General features: G+C 45.8%; 3 protein-coding genes and 1 long non-coding RNA gene across 6 annotated transcripts in view; 2 read left to right on the plus strand and 2 right to left on the minus strand.

The window, feature by feature from the left end:
• Window positions 1-274: 274 nt before the first annotated feature.
• On the plus strand, window positions 275-5295 carry LOC136424800 (zinc finger protein 845-like). Its single transcript, XM_066413467.1, has 2 exons — window positions 275-399; window positions 2016-5295. The coding sequence occupies exon 2, from the start codon at window positions 2023-2025 to the stop codon at window positions 4111-4113; it is 2091 nt and encodes a 696-aa protein (XP_066269564.1). The 5' UTR covers window positions 275-399; window positions 2016-2022; the 3' UTR covers window positions 4114-5295.
• Window positions 5296-6744: 1449 nt separating this feature from the next.
• LOC136427332 (zinc finger protein 84-like) lies at window positions 6745-8970 on the plus strand. Its single transcript, XM_066416150.1, has 3 exons — window positions 6745-6836; window positions 7362-8479; window positions 8525-8970. Exons 2-3 carry the CDS (start codon window positions 7369-7371, stop codon window positions 8968-8970), a joined length of 1557 nt encoding a protein of 518 aa, XP_066272247.1. The 5' UTR covers window positions 6745-6836; window positions 7362-7368.
• A 1304-nt stretch (window positions 8971-10274) lies between these two features.
• The window catches only part of LOC136424851 (zinc finger protein 782-like), a 33744-nt gene continuing 20390 nt past the window's right edge, over window positions 10275-23628 (minus strand). The window contains exons 1-3 of one of the 2 annotated variants that reach the window (XM_066413545.1): window positions 13586-13663; window positions 11956-11992; window positions 10275-11905 (exon numbers count right to left, since the gene is read on the minus strand). In XM_066413545.1, coding sequence (XP_066269642.1) covers window positions 10796-11905; window positions 11956-11967 — 1122 coding nt within the window. In that variant the 5' untranslated portion in view covers window positions 11968-11992; window positions 13586-13663 and the 3' untranslated portion in view covers window positions 10275-10795. Of the gene's footprint in view, window positions 11993-13585; window positions 13664-23628 lie in introns of those variants that run through there. The other variant, XM_066413534.1, reaches the window with a different exon arrangement.
• LOC136424709 (uncharacterized) lies at window positions 20301-23558 on the minus strand. Of its 2 annotated transcripts, none has more exons than XR_010753908.1 (6): window positions 23337-23558; window positions 22434-22494; window positions 21787-21834; window positions 21398-21474; window positions 21207-21302; window positions 20301-20868 (listed from the first exon to the last, which is right to left on the minus strand). It is a non-coding gene; the product is annotated as an uncharacterized lncRNA (long non-coding RNA). The 2 variants fall into 2 exon arrangements; XR_010753906.1 differs by having other exon boundaries at window positions 23145-23557.

A 23628-nucleotide genomic window follows, 5' to 3' on the forward strand; every position in this document is an offset into this window, starting at 1 on the left:
TACTACTAAGAGCTAACAAAGGGACAGAAAGTATATCTACATGTATATGCGTACATAATGTATAATGTGCCAACGCCAGTTATACACGCAAAATAACCAAGGCAAAAAAACACCAGTTACAAAGTGTCTTTTGTCTCCGTTGGTGATTTTTTTCTTCCCATGTAAATACCCTGTATGTGACATTCTCTTTTGCCAAAAAAAGGATAACAAAAAGAGCAGCGGATGGGTGTAGCCCTTTTGAAATGTCTACAATGAAGGCAGAAATATCCACAGAAACTGGGTAACCAGGCGCACAATATGACCTTTCACCCCAAGTCAAGTTCACCTTTCACCCGCCGCTTAGCTTAGGTAAGAAGAGACTTGCAGGATTGTGAAGAGAAAAATCAACACTAGAATCAGGTAAGAACTTGAGTTATGCTAAATACCAGAGGAGCTATAGGTCGTTTCTATGGTGTACGGGCCACACTAGGACGAAATGTAAGGCTTTTCGGAGGTCGAGAGAAGGGGGGAGGGGGCGAAACCACACGTCACGTATTTCGGGATAGAAGTGCCGTTTTTGTTAGAAAAATCCCAAGAGGGGTGGCAACTGCAATAGAGAGAATGTGGAAATGAAACGAAAAGCAAATTTAATTTTGACCATGCGTGGTCAACTTTGGAAAAATGGTTTGTTTAAGGAGGTTATGGTTTGTTGTATAACAGATTCATGATACTGAAGGGGGGGGGGGAGGCACAGAAAGAAGAAGTCTCAGTTTCTGCTTGTGACAAATCTGGGTGAAATAGTAGTGATAAAATCAGGCTGCTTACTCTATATGAATAAAGGTATATGAATAATGTGTAACAAATTGTTTAATGCTTTAGTAACTGTCCTTCAAGGTAGCAGAACACAGTTTCTATAGTTAAGGACCACAAAGTGACCCACATCGACGTGGATAAAATCATAGTACATTAGTAGGGTACCCTACAAAATCACAACAAACAAATATGTTGAAGTCGAGGGTACGATCTACAAAATAACTGAAAAGCAAAAAAAGTTATGGTTTTTTAACAATTTGACGGCCACTTTGATATGGGGTCATGCGGGGTCATGCGGAAGTGAAGCCGACTCACCTCGGCAGGCAGCTGCAAAGGTCACGCGCATTTATACGCCGAATGGGAAAACTTCACAGTCTCATTCCTACGATCTAAAAGCCCACTTATTATACTGCCATACAGTAAAGTTTGTGCCTCGCTGGCATTCACGATAACGTTTTTACACACGGTTCAAGGTTTAGGGCGCACTATTTTCTTACCGCTACGTCACAGACTCCGGGGGTCGCGGCGAAATACTGTGTACCCATACCTCAATGTATTGGCACCCAGGCGGTAGCCGTAGCGACTAACGAAGGTAATCTTTGCTTGATATTACATATACTTTCCCTTCTCAGTCGTGGGGCACGACACAATTTCACTTCTACTCGTGCGACGCCGGCCTTCTAACTTGCACGCCGGGCCCGATTCTTGTTCTCCCTGAACTCCCAACGCACTTACATACGTCGCCGGGCGCTTTAGCAACGCCGCAAACCGCAAGTTAATCCACAACAGGGCTTGATGCGGCAAAAGTCAATGGAAAACAGCATCGGGCCCACCATTTTGGTTCTAAATACAACGTCATGGCTTGTACAGCCTGATTGGTCAAGCCCAGTCATGTGAGTAAACGCACCAAGTGCGTTGGGAGTTCAGGGAGAACAAGAATCGGACCCGGCATGCAAGTTTAGAAGGCCGGTGTCGCACAAGTAGAAGTGAAATTGTGTCGTGCTCCACGACTAAGAAGGGAAAGTATATGTAATATCAAGCAAAAACTCCCTTCGTTAGTCGCCACGGCTACCCAGGCGTTTACTTATTTAGTTCTAACTGTGATAACGCTATACCACTCGATTTGTAAGATTTGTTGCAAGATTCCTAAATGTGCCAAGTCCTGTTATGTCCAATACCTGGCCACTAATGTGTGCTTCATCATTTCAATTTTTGTCCACTAGGTTAGACATGGCAGAGGCAGGGAATGGGTCTCCTACTGCTGTTCCCCACAGCTTCTGTGATGGCTCTCCAACTGGAGTTTCATTGGACAGGGATAAAAGCAATGTAAAAGACCAGCCAGCAGTGTCCTGGCATTTCTGGGGTGGGTATCCTACTGGAGTTTCACGGGATAGAGACACAAGCAATGCTGAAGACCAGCCGTCAGAAACCAAGACAAGTTTTGACAATCAGCCAGAAGAAAACACTGGTGAGAAACACTACATGTGTTCCGGGTGCGGGTACAGGGCTAAGTACAAGTCCAAGTTGTTCAGACATATGAGAACCCATACTGGTGAAAAACCGTACAGGTGTGACCAGTGTGACTACTCTGCTGCACAGAAATTCCATTTGGACAGGCATCTAGCCAACCACACTGGTGATAAACCCTACATGTGCGGAGAATGCGGGTACAGGACAACTGACAGGTCTCACCTATTCAAACATATGAGAACTCATACTGGTGAAAAACCCTACAAATGTGACCAGTGTGACTACTCTTCTGCAGCGAAGTCCTCAATGGACAGTCATCGAGCCAAACATACCGGTGAAAAACCCTATCAGTGTGGGGAGTGCGGGTACAGGACAGCTCACAAGCGTAGCCTATCCAGACATATGATGAGAACTCATACAGGTGACAAACCCCACATGTGCAGGGAGTGTGGGTACAAGACAGCTGAGAAGCATGAGCTATCGAAACATCTAAGAACTCATACAAAACCCTACATGTGCGGGGAGTGCGGGTTCAGAACAACCCAAATGTATAACTTATCCCAACATATGAGAACTCATACTGGAGAAAAACCCTACAAGTGTGACCAGTGTGACTATTCCGCTGCACAGAAATCCACTTTAGACCAACATCTAGCCAAACACACCGGTGAGAAACCCTACATGTGTGAGAAGTGCGGGCACAGGACAGCTCACAAGTATCACCTATCAAAACATATGAGAACCCATACTGGCGAGAAACCCTACAAGTGTGGCCAGTGTGACTATTCCGCTGCACAGAAATATCATTTGGACCAACATCTAGCCAAACACACCGGTGAGAAGCCCTACATGTGTCGGGAGTGTGAGTTTAGGACAGCTCACAAGCATCACCTATCCGAACATATGAGAACCCATACCGGTGAAAAACCCTACAAATGTGACCAGTGTGATTATTCTGCCAGAAAGAAGAGCACCTTGAACAGACATCTAGCCAAACACACCGGTGAGAAACCCTACATGTGTAGTGAGTGCGGGTACAGGACAGCCGACAGGCGTAACCTATCCGTGCATATGAGAACCCATACTGGTGAAAAACCCTACAAGTGTGACCAGTGTGACTATTCCGCTGCACAGAAACATCATTTGGACCGACATCTAGCCAAACACACCAGTGAGAAACCCTTAATGTTTGGGGAGTGCGGGTACAAAACAACTAACAATTCTGACTTATCCGAACATATGAGAATCCACACAGGAGAAAAACCCTTCAAGTGTGACCAGTGTGATTATGCCGCTGCACATAAATCCACATTGGACCGACATCTAGTCAAACACACTGGAGAAAAACCCCACATGTGTGGGGAGTGCGGGTACAGAACAGGTCACAAATCTGCCTTATCCAGTCATATGAGAACCCATACTGGTGAGAAACCCTACATGTGTGGGGAGTGCGGATACAGAACAGGTCACAAATCTGCCTTATCCACACATATGAGAACCCATACTGGTGAGAAGCCCTACAAGTGTGACCAGTGTGACTATTCTGCTACATTGAAATCCACTTTGGACAGCCATCTAGCTAAACACACTGGTGAGAAACCCTACATGTGTGGCGAGTGCGGGTACAGGACAGCTGACAAGAGTCACTTATCCAGGCATATGAGAACCCATACTGGTGAGAAACCCTACAAGTGTGGGGAGTGCGGGTACAGAACAGGTCACAAATCTGCCTTATCCAGACATATGAAAACCCATACTGGTGAGAAACCCTTTATGTGTGACAAGTGCGGATACAGAACAGCTCACAAGTGTCACTTATCCAGCCATATGAGAACCCACATTGCTGAATAACGAACCTACAAGTGTAACCAGTGTGAGTATTCAGCAGCTCGAAAATCAGATTTTGTCGGGCATGTAGCTAAACACACTGATGAGAAATGTGTACGAATCGCAGGTACAGGACAACAGAAGTTATTCAGCCATCGATACATATGTATGGAACATTGATTAAGAACACTACATGTGTTCTATCCCAATGTCTGTCTGAGAATATGTCATTTCACAGTTCCAAATGCGCATCTGCTTTCGTGGTGCATTGTCGTCCAAGGTCAATGTGTAAGATTCCTCATTTGTAAACAACGTCGAGACGTGGTTGCGTCATTCCCGATCCCGCTTGGAGTGGATTTAACCTATGACATTACCGACAAACCCCCTGTGGTGCTGGAACTGTGAGAAGACTTATTCATACAGAATAGAATCTGCACAAATATGATAACACTGTGCAGAATCTGTACATCTAGAGTACTTTAGTCTCTATCGAGTACTTTATGTCATGTTACTCAAAAGAAAACGTACAGCAGAGTGGAACATGCTTTGTTTGAATTGCTTTACATGTAGGTGACGCAACAAGGTGTAAAGAAGGTTTTGACACTCGATACCAAACTTATTTCCGTTAAATCTAATATAGGCTATCCTGACAGCTGACTTTGTGCTGACATTTTACTAAAGGTTGTGCTTTATTTCAAGTCTTCATAAAGTTAAAAGCTGATTAATCACTAACCTATACCTATATATTAGTACACGAATAATTATCTTTAATGGAGTGTTTAACATAATCTTCTGTAATATGAAGCGAATTTCATGTTTTATATGTAAGAATATTGATTTAGAATATTTTAAGAAGCATGATTACTGATAACAAGCATAATTACTGATATAATTTCAAAAAGCTGTGCATTTTTCAAGGCTGCGATGTTTTTTTTTCTTACTTACTCATTTACTAGCATATACACTATATATTGGAATAATTATGACTGATATACCTGGAATGTATCATAGTGAACTAAGGTTGTGTTTTGTGAAACGTCTGTCATGGTCGATATGATATTTACTAGCATATACACTATATATTGGGATAATTATGAATGATATATCTGGAATGTATTATAGTCAGCTAAGATTATGTTTTATGAAGCGTCTGTCATGGTCGGTGTGTAAGAACACAGCTGATTCAAAATATGCTAATAAGTTTAATAAAATATTTTACTAATGTTAATGATAATATGCTAATAAGTTTAATAAAATATTTTACTAATGTTAATGATAATATGCTAATAAGTTTAATAGAATATGCTACTAATGTTAATAAAAATATGCTAGTAAGTGTAATAAAAGAACAGGTTTCATTTCATGTTGATCTAGTGTGGTAGGATCTTCGATCTGTCATGGGCGACAGAAAGTTGTGGAAACATGTGTGTCACCTCTAACTCAAGAGGATGAACTGAACTGAACTGAAACTGGTAGATGCTACCATGCTGGCCGTACAAGTGAAAACGTTCCAACTCTCTCTAACAGACCTGAAAGAAATGTTACAGGGTTACCTGACTTACCAAAAGGTTTAAAAGATAAAAGGCTTGGTTCATGTAGCAAAACACAAAGCCCTGCATGCGTGGTGAATGTGATTACGAGGCAACTCAGAGGAAAAGTTAAAAGGAATGGTTTCCTCAATAACGACGCTGAATGTTAGATTATTCTTCAATCTACAGCCCATGACATAATAAACAAAACATATCCCATCTGGCCTAAAGGAAATGTCACAGGGTTACCTGACTTACAGAAGGGTTAAAGGTTAAACGGCTTCGTTCCCTCAATAATGAATGTTAGATTATACATAAATCAACAGCCCATGACATAAACAAAACAAAACATATCCCACCTGTAATGAAAATATGGAAGACGAGTCTTATCGTCTATCCAGTTACGCAGACATTAAAAGAATGAGCTGGGTGTTGGCGGTTCGAGGTTGTAATGTCTTTTTCATTCGTCTTCCACTGTCTCGGTAAAAGAAACCGAACCATTAAGTTGGAACTTGGTGTCAGTGGCTAAGAAGGGAGTAGTCATATGTTACATTGTTCATCATTTTCTGCGCGTCTACTCCGTGTTACATGTACGTGTACTTGAAATCAGCCTACAAGCAAGAATTTGCAAAGAACTTTCAATTTAAAAGTGGGCAAAGGCAATCTTAAACCCGGCAATAATTAGAAAAATAGAATGTAACTGTCGATACAGAGGGAGAGAACACTCACCGAGAACTATAACGTGAAGTATAATGATTAGTCAAAGGTTTATTTTGTGTGCACAAGATGCTAACCCACCTCCATTGGTGATTTTTCCCATCTAAATTACAGTCCCCTGTATAAAAGTTCAGACTTAACAAAGAAAGAAAGAAGCTGAAGGAAGAAATGAAGAAAGGAAGGAAGGAAGGAAGGAAGGAAGGAAGGAAGGAAGGAAGGAAGGAAGGAAGGAAGGAAGGAAGGAAGGAAGGAAGGAAGGAAGGAAGGAAGGAAGGAAGGAAGGAAGGAAGAAAAATAAACATACCAAAAGAATCCAGAAAGGTAAGCTAAGCAAATGGGTTCAACCATAATATAAACATGTAGGCGGAACTTTCCACACACTAACTGGGTAACGAGGCACAAAATGTGACCTTTCACCCCACCCTCAGTTCACCTTTCACCCGCTGCTTCGTTAGAGACGCTTGCCGGATTGTGTGAAGGGAAAATCAACAATAAAAGCAGGTAAGAACTTGAAATATACTACATATCTATCTTACCGTGAAGCAGAGTGGCTATAGGTGGTTTCTATGGTGTACCGGTCACATTAGGACGTAACGTAAAACTTTTCGGGGTGAGAAAATTGGCGCTTGGGGAGGGGGGCGGGGGCGAAACCACAAGCCACGTTGTTCGGGACAAAGGGTCCGTTTGTGTTAGAAAAGCTCTAATAAGGGTGCTACAGTATCACCAAAATATGACAGAATATTACAATAGAAACCCTTTTTAGACTAAAAACAGGTTTCCGGGTCGTGCATGCAACTTTGGAAAAACTGTTGGTAAAGAAGATTCATAAACATTAGGGGGGGGGGGGGGGCAGCAGAGAGAACAACTGGGTCAGGTTTCAGCGTCATTACGATTCCAGTTGAGGTTCAACCCTTGTTGCAGCAACTTTTTTTTGGTAGAAGTTTTTTGGCAGAATAAGAATGCAATCTTGACTTATCCTTATTCTAAGATTGATGTGTTTGACCTTTTCAATTTTTCATCCGTTAGGTTAGACATGGCAAAGGCAGGTGATGGGTCTCCTAGTGCTGTTCACCAGAGCTTCTGTGATGCCCGGTCTCCTACTGGAGTTTTAGGGGACAAACATCAGAGCAATTTAGAAGACCATCCAACGAAAAGCAAAGCCAGTTTGGACAAAAAGCCATCAGAAAATTCGGTTGAGAAACCCTTTATGTGTGAGGAGTGCGGGTACAGGACAGCTAACAAGAGTCACATATCCAGACATATGAGAACCCATACTGGTGAAAAACCCTACAAGTGTAACCAGTGTGACTATTCTGCTGCACAGAAATATTATTTGGATCGACATCTAGCCAAACACGCTGGTGAGAAACCCTACATGTGTGGGGAGTGCGGGTACAGGACAGCTCACAAGCATCACCTATCAAAACATATGAGAACCCATACTGGTGAAAAACCCTACAAGTGTGGCCAGTGTGACTATTCCGCTGCACAGAAACATCATTTGGACCAACATCTAGCCAAACACACCGGTGAGAAGCCCTACATGTGTGGGGAGTGTGAGTTTAGGACAGCTCACAAGCATCACCTATCCGAACATATGAGAACTCATACTGGTGAAAAACCCTACAAATGTGACCAGTGTGACTATTCTGCTGCAGAGAAATCCACATTGGACAACCATCTAGCCAAACATGCTGGTGACAAACCCTTCATGTGTGGAGAGTGCGGGTACAGGTCAGCTGACAGGGGTAGCCTATACAGACATATGAGAACCCATACTGGTGAAAAACCCTACAAGTGTGACCAGTGTGATTATTCTGCTGCACAGAAATGCAATTTGGACAGTCATCTATCAAAACATACTGGAGAGAAACCCTACATATGTGGGGAATGTAAGTACAGAACAACTAAAAAGTCTAATTTATCTGAACATATGAGAACCCACACAGGAGAAAAGCCCTACAAGTGTGACCAGTGTGATTATTCTGCTGCAAAGAAATCCACCTTAAACAGCCATCTAGACAAACACACCGGTGAGAAACCCTACATGTGTGATGAGTGCGGGTACAGGACAGCTCAAAAGCTCAAGTTATCCAGACATATGAGAACTCATACAGGAGAAAAACCCTACAAATGTGACCAGTGTGATTATTCTGCTGCACAGAAATCCAATTTGGACCGACATCTAGCAAAACACTCTGGAGAAAAACCATTCATGTGTGGGGAGTGCGGGTACAGGACAGCTCAAAAGCTCAAGTTGTCCATACATATGAGAACTCATACAGGAGAAAAACCCTACAAATGTGACCAGTGTGATTATTCCGCTGCACAGAAATCCAATTTGGACCAACATCTAGCAAAACACTCTGGAGAAAAACCATTCATGTGTGGGGAGTGCGGGTACAGAGCAACTCAAAAGTCTCACTTATCAAAACATATGAGATGCCATACTGGCGTAAAACCCTACAAGTGTGACCAGTGCGATTATTCTGCTGCACAGAAGTACACATTAAAGAGACATCTAACCAAACACTCTGGAGAGAAACCATTCACGTGTGGCAAGTGCGGGTTCAGAACAGCTCGCAAGCATAACCTATTCACACATATGAAAACTCATACTGGTGAGAAACCCTAGTGTGAGCTGTGTGAATATGATTAGCTATTCGAAAATCAGCTGTTGTCCGGCACCTGTCTAAACACGCTGATGAGAAACTCTAAATGTGTACGGGTTGTAGGTACAGGACAACAGAAGTTAACGTTAGCCGACCATACATACATGTACATGTATATGGACCTAGGGGAAATGGATGTGAGAACACTACATGTGTTCAACGCCAGTGTGTGAGTAAAAAGCCGTTTCACAGTTCTGGTGGTGTGGCAAAGAATCAAGCCACAGAGTGGAGCATACTTTCTTAGAAACACTTCTAATGCAAAGAATAAGGAGGCTTTAAAACTCAGTAACAAACTTATTCTGCAGATCTGTCTTTTATAATATAGGCTATCCTGACCCCTAATTTTGCACTGACATCCTATAAAATGTTATTCTATCTTTTAGCATTGCAACAAAGTATAAATAAATAAAACAGGCAGTACAATGTATAACATTGTAACAATTTATAACATTGTATAAATAAACAAGGCAATTATCATAAAGGCTATCCTGACGCCCGATTTTGTATTGACATCCTTTAAAATGTTATTTTATCTTTTAACATTGCAACAAGGCAGTACAATGCTCCATCTGGGCAGCATTGCTGATATCGGTGCCATATAAGTATATAACACGCAATTATGTACATCAGTTCAACTTTCATTTATAGAAATGTTGTGCTTCGGTGTAACGAGTGTGCCGTAAAGTTTGTTAGTAATGTTTATTTTCTATTTTACCAACCTATGCTATATGTATTGAAACACTAATGATTATGCTATGCTTAGCGTGTTTGAAATCATATAGAATTGCAATGTAAGCTTTTGTCATATGAAGCGTCTGCCATTGCTGAAATGTGAGAACACAGTTGATTCAAAATATGCTCATTTCTGACGTGTGAAAATAAAATGTTTAATGAAAGAACATCATCGGAACAGGCTCCATTCAGAATTTGCATCTCCTTTCTCTAAATAATGTTATAACATATGTAACATCACAACATCTTTACTAATGACTAAATACTCTAACGACAAGTTTGGTAGGAACATGTTTTTATTCTTCTCTTCACCCTCAAGATCATGTCCATTTATGAAACATAACTTCATGCTAACCGTTTTAATTCTAATACTACGGAACGTAAACGTGACTTACAGTTTTACTATAACTCTTTTAAATCATTCAACCCGACAACTAAAAGATGCTAATAACATCATCACTATGGATGCATTTCCAAAGCAAACTACAGTACTGCTGGATATCATCACCACCAGGTAATAAGTCATAATAACAAAAACTATTTCTTGTGGGAAATTTCTGCCACATGATTCACTGCACCACCAGGTTTGGGCATGAGGGAAGACACGTTTGCTCCCGCCATGTAACAAAAGTCTCAAACATATAATGACGATGATTTCGGTACACAGCATTTTCATCAGAGATCATTACAGCGTCTGTATGTTAACATCAGGATAAATGCAGGACATGAACATTATCAGAAAAGAAAATTCCAATAATAACAATAATCACATGGGCTGACTTGACCAGTGTGTCTCGTACATTCCATGTCCTTTTGTTGTGTTCATTTGTTTTCTCATCTCCTGTCCATAAACTAAAGACAGAAACAAGCAGACAACAAAAACTAGAATAGTGACAAACTTGTAACAACAGATTGTGTGAACATGTACACATTCGCATGTCTTGTTATCGGCGTGACTTTACCAGTTTGTCTCGTATGCTTTATAAACTGTAGTCGTGGCTTCCATAAAAAACACTACAGAAACTAGAATGACCAGACTGTGAGGACATGTTCACGTTAACATAGATTTTTATCGGCGTGTTTCTTCATGTGCCTCCTCAAATTAGACTTGTCACCCGTAGAATAACTACAAACCTCGCACTTGTAAGGTTTCTCCCCAGTGTGGGTGGCCATGTGACGGTTAAAATCGGCCATTCGTGCTGTAGAATAACTACAAACCACACACTTGTATGCTTTCTCCCCAGTGTGGGTAGCTATGTGCTTCTTCAAAGTGGACATTTGTGCTGCAGAATAATCACAAACCTCGCACTTGTAAGGTTTCTCCCCAGTGTGGGTAGCGATGTGGCGCTTTAAGTTAAACATTTGTGCTGCAGAATAGTCACATAATTCACACTTGTATGCTTTCTCACCAGTGTGGGTAGCCGTGTGATATTTCAAAGCGGACTTTCGTATTGCAGAATAATCACAAACTCCACACTTGTATGGTTTCTCACCAGTGTGAATAGCCATGTGCTGCTTTAAGTGAGACATGTGTGCTGCAGAATAGCCACAAATGCCACATTGGTAAGGTTTCTCCCAAGAGTGTGCAGCCATATGACGCTTCAAATTACACTTCAAAGCTGTGGAGTAAGCACACGTCTCATAGCTGTATAGATTCTCACCAGTGTGTGTAGCCCTGTGCAACTTTAAGTAGGACATATGTACTGCAGAATAGTCACAGAATTCACACTTGTACCGCTTCACACCAGTGTGGGTGGCCATGTGACTCTTCAAATTGCTCTTCCGGGCTGTGGAGTAAGCACACATCTCACAGCGGTATGGCTTCTCACCAGTGTGTGACCTCATATGGACCTTTAAATATGATTGGATGACTGCAGAGTAGTCGCACTGTGGGCATTTGTACGGTCGGTAGTTACTGTGTTTCGCCATGATGTGAAGTTTGAGGTGAGCCTTTCGTGCAGCAGAATAGTCGCAGACAGCGCACTGAAAAGGCCTCTCACCACCGTGAGTTGCCCTGACATCCTTTACAAGGTCTTCCTTTGTTTGTTTACTTTCACCCGCGGCGTGCGACGTCCTAACGTGCCGTTTCAGGGCGGACATCTTGGATGTGGAGAACTCGCATTCCCGACATCTATGTGGTCGCTCACCGCTGTGAGTCTTGCGACGCTGTTTCCTTGTCCCTCCGTGGTCTGTTTCTGGACAAGCCTGTTTCTCTTCTGTCTGTTCATGCAGATCTTCTGCTGCTTCTTCCATCTAGCAAGAGGAAAAAAGTTAAAAATAAACACGAAAACTTGGTATTGTAACATGTTTGACACAATGAAAAGAAATGATGTTCAGAAGAAGCCCGCAATTGTTCAGGTGTGTCTTTTTTTAAACAACATAACTTCGTATCTTGGTTGTTGTATGTTCTTAACTGTTCGTCACAGCAAGAGGAAACCGACCTAGTTTTTCACGCGAGAGGCAAAACATCACCTGACATCATACACTACTTCCTTAGCATAACAGGAAGCAAACATTGCGACAGCCCTTCTTACGTCACCACTTTAGCATGCCGGGAAACAAGAATGTATGGCCTTTCCCCCGAACATGTCCACTCGTTCCCAAAGTCTCACCTACCACCCCAGAACGATCCCTCTCTATTGGTGTAGGGATGTCACGATGTCATCTCGTGTCCAAAATTATCTTGGCTCTCTACAAGCGTCCACACCATGAATGTGTGTTGAACAGGCCGAGAGTCGGAGCACGGATCTGAACGGAAGCAAGTATGCTCCCACAGGACCAGCTGTGCGCGGCTGCACAAGGAGGGCTACTCCAGCTGGCCAGGTTCTAACTCAGGGCTCCTTGCTCTGTGGCAAGATTTCGTTGGACCTGTGTAGGCCTTGTCTACCTGGCCTGTCTACCCTGACTGTCTACCTTTTTTTGGACCCCAAGGGTATGCATGGGGGTTTAATGGATTTTCATTGCGGAAAAACTGGGTCAATGCAATTCAAGATGTGTCTGAGCTGGATGGAAGACAACACCTATTGGTGATGGGTTGGGGGGGGGGTGAAGATGACATTAGATGACACAGTTTTCCGGCTGGAATAAGTTCCATAAGAAGTTGGTGCATATACACGTAGTTGACAGTAGAAATCCTAAAGACATTAGATGACACAGTTTTCAAACTAGAATACTTTCCATAAGAAGTTGGTGCATAAACACGCAGTTAACATAGGGAAAATCGGTCAACTTTAACTCGATAAGTCTCCTTTCACACATAAGCCCGATTCCTTCGGTAATAAGCAGTTGATTAGTCTACGTCTGACGAGTACAAGGACAGCTTCCGTTGCCTGATCTGGCCCGTGCCGACCGTTTTATTGAGTTTTTCCGTGACCATGTCTTGTGACTCAAAACGGCGCGTCACAAGATAGCCAGGGTAGACAGGCCAGGTAGACAGGGCCAGCTTTTCCCGCAAACCCGTGTAGGCCCTGGATACAGTCTGGCATCCAGGCTAACCGAGTCTTCAACTAAGTCTCCCAGGGACCGCTCTCCGTACATCTGGTACTTATTACAGGGATGCCATGACGTCACCTAGTGCCGTGTCGTTTGTGTCTAAATGTCGGAACTAAACACCACGTCGACAAGACATAAAATGTGCCCTGAACAGACCGACAGTCAGAGCATGGATTTGAACGACAGCAAAGGTTCTATTATCCGGCTAGCGGCTGTGCACGTTTACGTACTGAGATCGTCATAGCTGACACTGTGACAGATTTTAGTTCTATCGCCCCCCTCCCATCCCCCTCCCCCCCCCATATCCCGGCACCAGCACGACAGGGAGTTGTAAAAAACAGACTCCAGTCTAACCTGAGACACAGATTGGCCGCCAGGACGCTCTCGGAACGACGCCTCCTCTGTCAGGTTGGACGACATTTCTCTCCGAACTTGAGTCGGGGATGTCTCCGAGTGGCGAGTATGGCTAGTATCAGGGCCATCACAGGCGGGCCATGACAGGCGGGCCACGACAGACGGAATGTACCATTTCATGTGTGTAGGGGTGTGCGGCCCCAAACAGAACGGCGTGGAGGACAGTATGCAGAGCTAGAGGCGCCACTTGCCATTCCCAGAGTATGCGAGGATGAGTGAATGGGGGTGTACAGCTACAGCAAGTGCGAAATCGTACGAAATGGAACAAAATCGAACGAAATGGAATTAAGTGTATGGATGAACTTTATTCCTCGACAGTTGTACATGGTACAATGTATGGCAAGAATGACAAAGCAATTTATAAGCATAGTCTATTCTAAAAACTATGACTATATGGATATGGACGTAAAAGGCGTAATGACATATTGTGTGTTAAACGTTTCTGTCTGTTACAATACATTCTCTCTTTTGTAAAGCGCTACAAATGCATTGGCTTAAGTACGTAGATATATATAAGTAGCTTGAAAATGTCTGTGTTTGTGTTTATCTTTGGCAAGTTTTTTGGATACTAGATTTACAGGTGATCATATTTTCGCCTATCTACACATTCTACTGTACTAGTATAGGCTGGACATTAGAAAATGATATTCATCTTCGACGCTATCTTGACATGAGGGACATCGTCTCTGGTTGGCTAAACATTATAATACCGACCTTTTTCTATTTCTAGGCTAGGCAGTGTGCACGCACTGATTTTTAATTTGTTATATCAACTAAAAAAGATTTATTACGAATTGATGAAATATGATTTATTTTCCATTGTGAAATTGAACGAAGTGGAAAGAATTTGAACGAAAATAAACGAAATGGAATTAGATAAAACGAAATGGAGTCTGCCCAAATCACCCGGCTAAGTCGGACCACCGCGGACGGCTTCGTGGCTCCGCTAGGCGACCGATCAGGGTGCGTGAGGTGTCAGGCGGCCCCGATGGTAGCGGGGGTGGCGGCGTGACGGACTCGGGCGGGGACCGGCTAAAGTGTGGGCGGTCGGCGGGAGAGGTCGCCTCTGGCCTCCGATGTGACCAAGTTGCGGTGGTTTTACATTGAAAAGAAGGTTGCTCAACCTACCTTGAGAAAGTGGTCATTTTTTTACTGGGCTGGGAAATGACGGCGAGAAATCGCACACTCTCTCGCCAGTCGTTTTGTTACCCCGCGGACAAGGCTGCCACTCCCCGCGAGGGCAGCCAGAGATCGACAACCGGCTTGGAAGGCGGCCGCTCCTCCACTTTTGCGGGTGAAGACGACCGTGCCGAGGGCGACCGGAACGAGCGCCGGGGCAATCCTCCGTGGAGGCGAAGCCCGGGTCCGTCTTTCTCCTCGGAGGAGCGACCCGGCCCAACGTCTGCGTGCGAGTAAGCCTTGCGGACTCGGTGGTCGGAGACCCGGCCGTCCGCCTCCTCGGCGAACAGTCGGTCATGAGAGTGCGGGACCGTTCCTGCTTGACGGGACGGCTCGGGTGTTGAAGGGAATTGGAAGCAACGGTCAGGTGTGGCCGGGAATTCTGCGTTCAGGCTCCCGAGGGTTCGCGCCCACCTTACGGCAGCGACGGACTCGGTGGTCTGCCGGTGTCTCTCGCGTGTCCTCTCCCCCTTGTGGGATTTAGAGTGCACGGCGTGAGCGGCGTGGCGTGGCGGGGCATACGGCGGGCTGTCCTCTCGATCGGGCCGGCAACGGTCTGGAGGAGCGCCACCGTCCCCGTCCTTTAAACCACATCAGTAAATCCTTCGGCCTGCACGGGCCTGCCGCCTTTTAACTGCACATCGGAACGGGTCGGCCACCGTCGGCCACCGTCCCCGCACTTACACTGCATCGGTACGGCCTGCACGGGCCTGCTGCCCCTTAACTGCACATCGGAACGGGGTCGAACACCGTCGGCCACCGTCCCCGCACTTACACTGCATCGGTACGGCCTGCACGGGCCTGCTGCCCCTTAACTGCACATCGGAACGGGGTCGAACACCGTCCCCGCACTTACACCGCATCGGTACGGCCTGCACGGACCTGCCGCCCCTTAATTGCACATCGGACCGGGGTCGGCCACCGTCGGCCACCGTCCCCGCACTTACACCGCATCGGTACGGCCTGCACGGGCTTGCCGCCCCTTACCTGCACATCGGACCGGGGTCGGCCACCGTCGGCCACCGTCCCCGCACTCATACCGCATCGGTACGGCCTGCACGGGCCTGCCGCCCCGTAACTGCACATCGGAACGGGGTCGAACACCGTCCCCGCGCTTACACCGCATCGGTACGGCCTGCACGGGCCTGCCGCCCCTTAACTGCACATCGGAACGGGGTCGAACACCGTCCCCGCACTTATACCGCATCGGTACGGCCTGCACGGGCCTGCCGCCCCTTAACTGCACATCAGACCAGGGTCGGCCACCGTCCCCGCACTTACACCGCATCGGTACGGCCTGCACGGGCCTGCCTCCCCTTAACTGCACATAGGAACGGGGTTGGACACCGTCCCCACACTCATACCGCATCGGTACGGCCTGCACGAGCCTGCCGCCCCTTACCTGCTCATCGGACCGGGGTCGGCCACCGTCGGCCACCGTCCCCGCACTTACACCGCATCGGTACGGCCTGCACGGACCTGCCGCCCCTTAATTGCACATCGGACCGGGGTCGGCCACCGTCGGCCACCGTCCCCGCACTTACACCGCATCGGTACGGCCTGCACGGGCTTGCCGCCCCTTACCTGCACATCGGACCGGGGTCGGCCACCGTCCCCGCACTCATACCGCATCGGTACGACCTGCACGGGCCTGCCGCCCCGTAACTGCACATCGGAACGTGGTCGGCCACCGTCCACGCACTTACACCGCATCGGTACGGCCTGCACGGGCCTGCCTCCCCTTAATTGCACATCGGACCGGGGTCGGCCACCGTCGGCCACCGTCCCCGCACTTACACCGCATCGGTACGGCCTGCACGGGCTTGCCGTCCCTTACCTGCACATCGGACCGGGGTCGGCCACCGTCCACGCACTTACACCGCATCGGTACGGCCTGCACGGGCCTGCCTCCCCTTAACTGCACATAGGAACGGGGTTGGACACCGTCCCCGCACTTACACCGCATCGGTACGGCCTGCACGGGCCTGGCGCCCCTTAACTGCACGTCGGACAGGGGTCGGCCACCGTCCCCGCACTTAAACCGCATCGGTACGGCCTTCACAGGCCTGCCGCCCTTTATTTGCACATCGGAACGAGATCGGCCACCGTCCACGCACCGATACTACTTCGGGCGGCGGCGGGCAGGGCAGCCCAGCGCACACAGGCATCGACTCTGACATTGGAACGGCGCTCCTCCCTCAGGACAGGCCTCAGCACCAAGGACATTCATCGCCGGCGGACTAGACTTTTTCCCCGCGGGAGAGCGGTATCGCTTCGGGAGCTATAATAGGTTTGAATACCAGGCTACTCCGAAGGAGGCGCCAAGCATATCGTTGCTTTCTCGGCTGGATTCTGACTTAGCGGCGTTCAGTCATAATCCCTTAGATGGTAGCCTCGCACCACCGGCTCATCAACTGAGCGCCTGAACCAAATGTCTGAACCTGCGCCGTTCCTCTCGTACTGAGCAAGATTACCATTGCAACAACACTTCATCAATAGGGTAAAACTAACCTGTCTCACGACGGTCTTAATCGGGGCCCAGCCCGACGTCTCCAGGTTCGCTTTCCTTGACCACTCCGCGTTCGCGAATGAAATGTGCCTTTCGGGCGTGGGCGGCCCGCGTGGGCGGCCCGCGCCCTAGGTTTCGGCGCTCAACGCGGCGGCCCTCCTACTCGTCGCGGCTTGGCTCGGCCGGAGCATACTGCCGCGACGGCCGGGCATGTACTCGACGCTCCGGCGCATCCATTTTCAGGGCTAGTTGATTCGGCAGGTGAGTTGTTACACACTCCTTAGCGGATTCCGACTTCCATGGCCACCGTCCTGCTGTCTGTATCGACCAACACCTTTTCTGGGGCCTGATGAGCGTCCGCATCGGGCGCCTTACTTAACCCGGCGTTCGGTTCATCCCGCAGCACCATTTCTGCTTACCACTCGCATTCAAGGCCCGGCTCCACTCGAGCGGCGACGGCAGGGATCCCACCTCGGACCGACGGAAGGCCCTTCACCTTCATTGTCCCTCTTGGTTTTGTACTACATCCGTGCTTTAGGACGGGTCGGGTGGGCGACCGGACATCGCCGCTGATTTCCGCCGCCCTGCAGCTGCCTGGCGCACCCGTCGCCGACGACGCGCGGGCCGTTGTAACGCGCTGGCTGGGAACAGTCCGTCTCGGTGGAAACAACCCGAAAGGCGTGGGGCAGCGTGGCGGTCGATTGCTTGTCCTCGGTCCGACAGCGGGCGCAGCGAGACCCGAAGGCACCAGGCACATTCCGCGGGGACGTGGCCGCCGTCGAACCGGTCGCAACGCTCCGCACGGAAGAAGTTTGGTGAGTCTGCACACCTCGACGCCGGCCGATCGGTCTTGCGATCTATGCTCGGCCGAAAGGGGTGCGGACAGACGTCCTGGAAAGCGCAGGCGGAGAGCCAGGAGCGCCCATGCCGACCCGCTTGGCGTCGGACCCGGCAGCTCCCTTGGAGCTTTGTCGGGCGCCTCGAGTTCCCGTCGTTCCCTACCCGGCTAAACCAGCGAGCTACCCCGAGTAGCCTCGTCGAGGACGGAGTCAGGTCCTCCCGGTGAAAAGTTTGAGTGGGCGAGCGCAACTGGGGCCGCAAACATCCTGGCGGAGGGGCGTCGCGTCGTGAGTCTCCGTGGGGTAACAGGTCAACTCACCCCAAGTCCAACAATTTACTACCAACTCGCCCCACTTCTAAATATTACTTTACATGCTAAGAAAGCCTTGTGACTCTAATTTCAACCTCTTCTCTGCGCATTTAACGCTGATGAATGCCGGGGGCGCCGGCGGGCCATGTTGCATGTCTAGCCGGGTGAGACTAGAGCTAGCGGCCGTACACGGTGGCACGGCGGGCCGACATGCCGACCGGGTCCGCCAGCCGAGTACGTTGCTAAATACGTGCTCAGCAAAAAAGAAATGTTGAATTAGAGTCACACCGTTTTGCTAGCACATGTACAAGTAATACTAGTATTTAGAAGTAGGATTCATGCATATAAAACCAGTATTAGTAGGCATCCTTCCATCTTTTCAGATGATGGTAGAACTCTGGATTCGGCAACTTCTCATGTGGCTCTGAAGTCCAATCCTGGCGTGACAGTCTCGTCCACAGTTTGGACATCAGAGGAGATCTGAGGAGATCTAAGGTTGCTATCTCTCCTTCCTTCTTTGTCTTCTCTGCTCTATAAAACTAGTATAAAACCAAGTTTAATAAGCCCTAATTTGGGGCGAGTTGGTAGTGAATAGTTAGGGCGAGTTGGACTTGGGGCGAGTTGACTAGGATTCGTCTGCGCGGTATGGTTGAGTCTCACGGCGGGGCCTTGGTGAGACGACTCTTCTCTTGCACCCCGGCACGGTGTTGTGGTCTGTGCCTCGATGCAATCGGTTTAGCGGGCGAGTGACCTATCCTTAAGCGTCGGACCGTTGAAGTTCGAGCGGGCCAGCCACCGGCGACGACTGGTTGTTACGCTCCCCGAGGTCTTCAAAAGAAGGGCGGGCGCAATCGACCCTGTCATTCCTGGCCGGCCAGAGTCTAGGGGCCGCAGCGGTCTTCCCGGTGGGTACCGGTTCGCGGAAGGGCGACTTCCCTGTCTCTGAAAGACGGTGCCTAGAGGCTTTTGATGTAAAATCAAAGAAAAACGACAACATTTAGCGGTGGATCACTGCGAGAAGTAATGTGAATTGCAGGACTCTTCGAACGCACTCTGCGGCCCAGGGTTCGTCCCGGGGCAACGTCTGGCCGAGGGTCGGTTTTACCTTCAATCGCGTCAATCCTCTCTCTCTCTCTCGAAAGTTTCAGTTCCACTGTAATATGTGATTGCTACCGTCTATGAAGCCCACATTTTATAGAGAGATATGTCCCAATAAGTACACAAGTACAGTACTGTCTAAGACGACCACCCTGGGACCGAAGAAAAGCAGTCTTCTTGGACAGGTGGTCTTCTTCACACTTCACTTCACTGTTCTTCATGACAGAGCTCGAGACATAACGGTTTCCAAATTAATGGTGAACTGTATACCATATTTTTCATACATACATGTTATCAATCTATAACTAGACTTTTTATAATCTACATTACCCATGTACTATTACACGTAACAGTATTCCAAGTATCTATATTAACACCGCTGTGCTTGTTAAGCCATGCCCCCAGGTCATGCTTAGGTCAGACTGCCAGGACTGGCTGAAATTGAACTTATCTCAAAGAGCCAAGCCCCCAGGACATGGTCGGAGTGCCAGGAGAGGCTGAAATTCAAAATGCTGACTCTTTACTTTGAAAAAGCATTTATACCTGGACCTTTTGGTCTCTGTCATACTATCATTTCAATATCTATCAGCAGTGTGCTATAAATGCAATGGGTGTGAAATATCCTTTTGAATACTACCTATTACTAGTATCAGTATTATAAAATGCCCTGTGCTTCACATGCATCAAGGATGCAATCATAAAAACAACATCTATAGTGATTGACATCCAGGGTGGAAAGAACTTTATTTCAGGATAGGAACACAGACTTTCTTTATATTAGCTGACTAAAAAAAGGCACAATGATGAAATTAACAGTATACCTATACTTATTATAAGTCATATCAAAGATGTTTTTCCATACATAGAATAAGATAAATATACACATTGATTTGTGTCACTTTCTCCAAAAGGGTATACGACCGGCTATTATGCTCCTGACATCAATGATGCAATTAACTTAACATGTATATAAGGAAAGCAAACGGTGAAAAATCATATCAAAGATGTTTTCCATACATGGATATACATGGATATTCACATTGATTTGCATTGATTTGTAACTTTCTCCGTATACAACCGGCTACCATACTCCTTATATCAATGATGCATTAATCTCGATTTGAAAATGACATGGCATTAACAGCACGCTGTCTGTAACTTGTTCTGTAAAATTTTGTCACCTTTACATAATGGTCACTAATATAAGTAAGTGGACTGCTGCTATTATAACAACTTGTTATTGAGGATCTCCTATACCATGCTTCTTCTGAAGTAGGCCATGTGTATCTGTAAGGAGATAGAAATACAGTACTTGATTGTCACTGTTTGTACTATATAAGTTATCATTAAGGTAGATGGGTATTCCAACAATCATGGATGGGAGACAATGAAAAAACGATGAAATGTATTTAAATTGAACTGTTATAATGAATTCACAGTGCCACAACTGGCCAAGATAGTGGGAATATGGTATGAATCCAGCGTACTACCATATTTTCCTCAAACCCTCAAACATAGATTGCAAACACTATTTAAATAAGGTCTAGATACCAACTTACATAGCCCTTTTGATCATAAGCCAAGGCGAACATATTCATAGAATCATAGAGCAGAATGATACCTACCTGGTCAAAGATTATGCTTGTGTCCCAACTGGCGTACTCAGCGAATTTACAGGCAAACACTCAACAGTCGCTAGCATTCATCTGCTGTTGGATGTTCTGCAGAAGAAACAGAGATCCCAACAGTATGAGATAGACTTACAGACTCTTGTCTAAAGCACATCCTAAAATAACAAGCAAACTGACAGTTTTACCTCAGGATACTGTGATGTCCAATCAGACAAGTCCAAGTTGCTTTCCTTCTTGTCCTTGTGCTCTGCTTGTTGGTAATCTGTTGGTGATAAAGTAAAAACAAAGCAAAGGTTTAGACAGCAGTAAGTTAATGTTCTCAGTCCAAATGTTTTCTGGATAGTGAAACTACATGTACACTTTGTATGGTGAACAATCCCATTGCATGGTAAAAGACAAAATAAATCAACCCATCCCACCCATGGAGTCATAATACTTGATGCATTTGCTCCTCATGCCCAATAACACAACACATAAATAACAAAGTTAACACAGAATACCACAACATAGGGCTATGGACACTTAACATCTGTTTAGGAAGTAAAAGACTCATTGTAACAAGTTATACACCCACCTGAATATTACCACTGTCCATAGTCATATTCATGTGAACATTGATGATCTGTTGAAGATAAAGAAAAACAATCTTTAAACCATGTAAATTGAAACCTTCATTGCACATTTATATGTTAAACAAATGGATTTAACTTTTGTTTTATGTTTGTGAGGAATTAATTTCATGTTAGGAGGGTTCAACTTCATGGTTGAAAGTCATGTCTCATGTGTAATGCTATGAGTTTGCAGTTAAAATGATGAACATAGCACAACTGCTGATAAATAAAAATTTACAACATATGCCACAAACACACATATATAATACATGGGCCTCCTACCATATAGCACAAACGCTGAGTATCATTCAAGTGTTGTTGGTATTTGAATGTCAACACAAATGGACTTCCATCCTAGTCTCTATATTTTCTTACTCACTGTGTGTAAAAATATTTTCTACAAGGTACATGAACACATAAGCGTGCTTACTTTGTCGTTAAGCCAGTTGAGTTCAGCTAGAGTGTGCATGTTCTTGCCGTACTGGGTGCACAAAAGTGCACATGCACCCTGTATTTCAAGCCCAGAAAGTACTTGGAAGTATAATAGTTGGTAAAAGCAAGAGGCCTTTATCAAGCTTTCTCAGTGAAAAAATTCTACAGGCAAAATTACCTCATTACCCAGCTTGTTTTTCCAGCCAGTCGTATGTGTCTTGCAGAGCCATAGTTATACCCTAGGACAGGAGAACAAAAGTAAATACAACACATTTGATACCAGAAAATGATCAATACTTGGGACCTGGGACTTAGACCTTAGGTCCTTGGATGTCAGAGATGTACAAAGAACATTTTTATAGTAGAACACATTGTGAACCATTTCTAAACCTAATACAATTATATGATTTACGGTACATCAATCAAATCTGCTTTAAATAATATTCATCACCCTTTACAGTGGTACCCAATATGCTATGATCATTGGTGGTGTCAGGGGTAGGGCATCATGGAGAGCTTGTTAATTATCATTTAAAATGACGTCATATGTTACTGTAATGTAACTACTTGCTGTACATTTGATTAGGGCTAATTTCGTGTCAGTGACTGTATAATTTTGAAATTCCTAAACTTTTGTTTTGTGACTTAAACTCACTATAAGCAGCCAGAAGAGCAAATGAAACATGCATGTTGTGATTTGGATACTAAACTATGAATTATTATGTAACTTTTATAAGAATATACGTTATAATGATTAATACTAAATTTTACAGATCATGATCAGAATCATAGGACTAGAAAAATAACTAGTAGTTAATTAATGAATATAGATTGTGGATGGCTCCTTGCCCCAAGTAGAAGTGCATTGCACACAATTAAATAATTTTACTTGGAAGAACTGCAAGATGGATCTTTTAGTTGCTGTTCATAGCTTTGTTGTTGTTTCGCCAGACGTGGTCTCTCTATATAGTATATGCGTAGTACGATCTTCTGCTCCAAAATGAGTCATAGTACAGTCATATCATGGCAAACCAGGCCATGCAACATGCCATCGTAATGCTGACGAATCATAAAACCTCACGTAGTACACAAAACGACATGGACTTCCAGCAGAATTAAGGGTTATCCCGTCAAATTCCGTCCTCACTACTCTGTTCTCGCCATCCGAAGCCGCCATCTTGGTCTGTGAAGTTGCAGTGACGTAATATGGCCACCACAGGCGATTTGGCCGCCACAGACGATGTCCCGGATGTAGGGCCACGACAGACGAAATATATTGTATACTCTTGCTCGGAGTAGATCTCAGATGCCGAACTTTCCAACTCTCGTAAACAAACGTCACATGAACGTCACAGTGTGACCTCACTTCTAAA

Source organism: Branchiostoma lanceolatum, chromosome 1 (genome assembly GCF_035083965.1).
Source record: "Branchiostoma lanceolatum isolate klBraLanc5 chromosome 1, klBraLanc5.hap2, whole genome shotgun sequence".
Classification (NCBI taxonomy): domain Eukaryota; kingdom Metazoa; phylum Chordata; class Leptocardii; order Amphioxiformes; family Branchiostomatidae; genus Branchiostoma; species Branchiostoma lanceolatum.